General features: G+C 35.6%; 1 protein-coding gene across 2 annotated transcripts; it reads left to right on the top strand.

The window, feature by feature from the left end:
• The first annotated feature begins 993 nt into the window (after positions 1-993).
• LOC125199595 (IST1-like protein) lies at positions 994-3644 on the top strand. 2 transcript variants are annotated; one of them, XM_048097569.1, is made up of 6 exons: positions 994-1133; positions 1358-1490; positions 1587-1690; positions 2225-2396; positions 2474-2614; positions 2686-3644. In XM_048097569.1, the coding sequence occupies exons 1-6, from the start codon at positions 1090-1092 to the stop codon at positions 3463-3465; spliced, it is 1374 nt and encodes a 457-aa protein (XP_047953526.1). In that variant the 5' UTR covers positions 994-1089; the 3' UTR covers positions 3466-3644. The 2 variants fall into 2 exon arrangements, with proteins under 2 accessions (XP_047953526.1, XP_047953527.1); XM_048097570.1 differs by having other exon boundaries at positions 1042-1133; positions 1361-1490.
• The last annotated feature ends 489 nt before the right edge of the window (positions 3645-4133 follow it).

Genomic DNA, 4133 nt, shown 5'->3' with positions numbered 1-4133 from the left:
TTTTCTTTATTTCTAATGTGTGGATTTATATAGTACTAATTTATTCCACTTACGGAGTATAAAATTAATACTATTAAAATAGAACTAACGTTATACATTAAATTTTTCTATGTACTCCCGTCATCCGCCTTTAAATATTCCATTCTTTTTCGTCCGTCATTCAATAAATGTCCTATTTTATTTTTACTATTTTTTATGAGTGGACCATACACTCCACTAACTCATTCCACTCACATTTTATTATAAAATTAATATATAAAAGTACTCTATATTTCATTAACATTTTCTACCCACTTAAAGTCAAACAATTTCTTAAAACTCGTGTCGGTCAAATATGAGACATTTAATCATGGACAGAGAGTAATTCCTTTACAAACTCAAGTACTACTCTCTTCGTCCCATAAGAACATGTACTATTTTCTTTTTACTCAATCCCACAAGAATATGCACTTTCTAATTTTATAAACTTTTTTCTTTCTAATAGAATGAATCCATTCTCCACTAATAATGTTTTATTTACTTCTTCCGTATCATCGAAGTTAACTCAATTTTTTTTTTAGTTTGTCTTATCCAAAATGACCCATCATTAAAAATAAAAATTCTTTTATCTCTGCATAAAATTCTATACTGCTTAAAAAATGAGTCATTTTTCTTTATGAAGGGAGCAGGAGTATTCTTTTTTCTTTAACTCTCTCTTATTTTATTAATTTTACATTAAAAACTAATTCAAACTAAATGCTGCGCCAAATCAAAATTAATGGACGAAAGTGAGCAATAAATAATAATTTTATTAAATCCAAATTTTGTTAACAATGTAGAGAATCTAGAGATGTCGGCCGTATTCCTAAAATTGAAATCCCACTTCCCAGTCACATCATCCCTCCTAAGTTAAAATATAAATTAATTAAATAAGTAGGAAATTTGATGAAAACGCGATACTTGGAAACGAAGAAACTCGCAGCTCATACACGTATCATCCGCTTGTTGTGGAGCTGCTTCCCATTTTTAATCATATATGGACTATATATTTGATACATCGATTTTCTCTTCTCCATATCCATACACCGATCATCATTTCGAGCAACCACGATGCTTGATTTTTTCTTTACCAAATCTTTCAATTCCTCCCAATGGTAATATCTCTATTCTTTTCCCCTGCTCTGTTTTTTTTTCGGTGCAGTAAAAAATGTCTCTAGGGCTTTTTAATTGAATTTGTGCGTGAATTGTTGAGAATTCACATCAAAATTTTGCCGGAAATTTTATGATTCCTGCCGCAGGCATTCTGGATTTTGTTCTGGAATTGTAATTAAGTAGAAGTGATCTAGTAAAATTGGTTTTAATGAGTGCAAATTTGCAGTAGAACTCTGTTGAAGCTTACAATCCCTCGGATAAAGTTGTTGAGGAATCGAAGAGAGATTCAGATAAAACAGATGCGTCGAGAAATTGCCAAGCTCCTTGAGACTGGCCAGGAAGCCTCTGCTAGGATTCGGGTTAGCGATATATACATATATATCCTTTGTTGATTGTGTTACGTGTTAGTATTTATAATCGATAGCATTAGCAACCTCGTTTCCATGTTTATTTAGGTGGAGAACATTCTACGGGAAGAGAAGATGATGGCTGCTCACGAATTGGTTGAATTGTTCTGTGAGCTTATTACTGCTCGTCTTCCAATTATCGATGCACAAAAGTATGTAGTTCGATCGATTCTTAAGTTTTTTGATCATGTGATAGTGCTAAAGGGATATGATCAGTTGATAACTATATTAAATTTATAACTGACATTTATATGTCAACAACCTATGTTATGGATGTCAACACGAATACAATTGTATGCGAACTAAATGTAGTTGACATGCATGTCTTCTGTTGAAATGTAAATATATATGCCAACAGAAGACATACGTATGTCAACTACATTTAGTTGACATACAAATGTACATCCATAATGTAAGTTGTTGACTTACAAATGTCTTCGTGTTGAAATCCATAACCTAGGTTGTTGACATAGTTGTCGGTTATCAATTTAACTGATAGTTGTCAACCTAACAAGACCCTAGTGCCTAGTGCTCAATGTGTTAAAAATTATGTGCTTGTATCTCAGTTTCATTTCTCATGTCAAGTAATAGTAATAATACCATTTTCTCCTGAAATGTGATGAATGTATATGTGGAAGTCTAAATGTGTTACGAGGTTTAAGCTATTTATGTTGTGTGATTATTAGGGAATGCCCTTTGGACTTGAAAGAAGCCATTTCTAGTGTATGCTTTGCTGCACCGAGGTGTGCTGATCTGCCAGAGTTGCAACAGGTGCAAACGTTGTTTTCTGGTAAATACGGTAAAGAATTTGTGTCTTCTGCAGCTGAGCTTATGCCCGACTGTGGTGTCAATCGGCAGGTTATATATAAAATTGTCATTTTTTAACAGCTTGTGTTAGCTCCTTTTATGAGTTCTTTAACGGCTTGATATTGCAGTTGGTTGACCTTTTATCCGTCCGAGCTCCATCTCCTGATGTTAAACTGAAACTGTTAAAGGAAATTGCCAAAGAACATGAGCTTGATTGGGATCCCAGTGCTTCGGAAAATGACTTACTGAAGACTCGTGATGACTTGCTGGTATGAATCACTTCTGCACCTTCATTGAGATTTTTAGCTTCTTGCGTTACATTTGTGACGTTTCTATCCAGGATGGGCCAATCCAGTTTGTCAGTAATCCCGGACCCCGAGCCCCATTTACCAACACGCATAATGATGAGGCTAACTCTACAACCTCACAATCAGCTGTGGGTGAACACCCTGATTCTGATGATGATTTTGAAATTATAGACTTTCCAGAAGTTCCTATGCAGCAGCCATCACAGTCAAATAAAAGCATGAATGAAGAAGAAGATGCGAAGATTTCAATGCGCCAAGCACAAGACAAACAGTTTGTGCCATTCATACGTCCTCCTCCTTCACAGTTGCCTGAACCATATCCTGTGGAAGAAAATGGTTCATCGCCCTCAGCCACAAAGACAATCGATGATAAAGCTGATTTCCAAGACGTTTTGGCTGCTGCTGAGGCAGCCGCAGAGACAGCAGAGGGTGCAGCAGCAGCTGCTCGATCAGCCTCTAGCCTTGCTGAACTTCGTATAACTGAGCTCATGAAGAAAGAGAATGAAGATTTCTCATATTCTGAATCTGAGAACCCGTTCCACAACGAGAAAACCAAGACAGAACTTAAAGAGGAGGTTGAATTAGATGCAATAAACCCGTTCGCACATTCTAAAACTCCCTTCGCCTCTCCAGGCCGAAACAGCGCCTCAGAACACTCTTCTTATGATGCAAAAGGTGTATTCGATTCCTACTCTGAGAGCGACAATGCTTTCAGCTATAGCAGTTTTAACCGAACTCCGCCATTGTCACCAATGGATGACGATACGGATTTCTCGTACCCGAACTTGTTCACATCGCAAGGCTATAAGTAAGCAATGAGGTCTGGTTTCAAGGATGTCAATTTTGTGGTTAGTCTTTATTGAGTTATGTATCCTTCAGGGGATATCGAGGTTTTGTTTTGTTGTTGTATGCGTTCTGACTAACTGCTGTAAAATTGATACGCAAATTTTGTTTATCGACGTAGAAAGAATATTTCATTTCTTCATGTGTATCTATGGTGGCATGGATTTACTCTCAAGGATGATATAACATAAACTACTAGATTTAACACTTTAACTGAAACTCAAATATTTTAATCAAGATGAACCAGACATCCAATTGTAAACTATCTACCCTCTCGGTGGGGCGGAGGATGCAAAAATCGGTTGATCGTCCACGGAGAATGGGGGGAGTACCACAACTAAGGAAACACACCAAAATGCAAAACGACTCCACTACTATGGAACGGGGGGAGTACCTAATAATAACAATTTTCTTTAACGATTATACATCGTAACATCAAATAAAGCATATAATATCATTTTTTACACATACTCATTATTCAAAATCTTACAATATCCTTTCGGCGAAACTCTCCACATTTTTCGATCAATTTATGTTTTAAAATAATCAAATATTTGTGATTTAAAATAATTAGATTTAAAAAATTGAATAGCAATGTATTTATGTTTTAAAATAATTACATACATTCAAAATAAAT

The sequence above is a fragment of the Salvia hispanica genome, unplaced genomic scaffold, assembly GCF_023119035.1.
Source record: "Salvia hispanica cultivar TCC Black 2014 unplaced genomic scaffold, UniMelb_Shisp_WGS_1.0 HiC_scaffold_579, whole genome shotgun sequence".
NCBI lineage: Eukaryota > Viridiplantae > Streptophyta > Magnoliopsida > Lamiales > Lamiaceae > Salvia > Salvia hispanica.
This window is presented reverse-complemented; position numbering and strand designations above follow the sequence as displayed.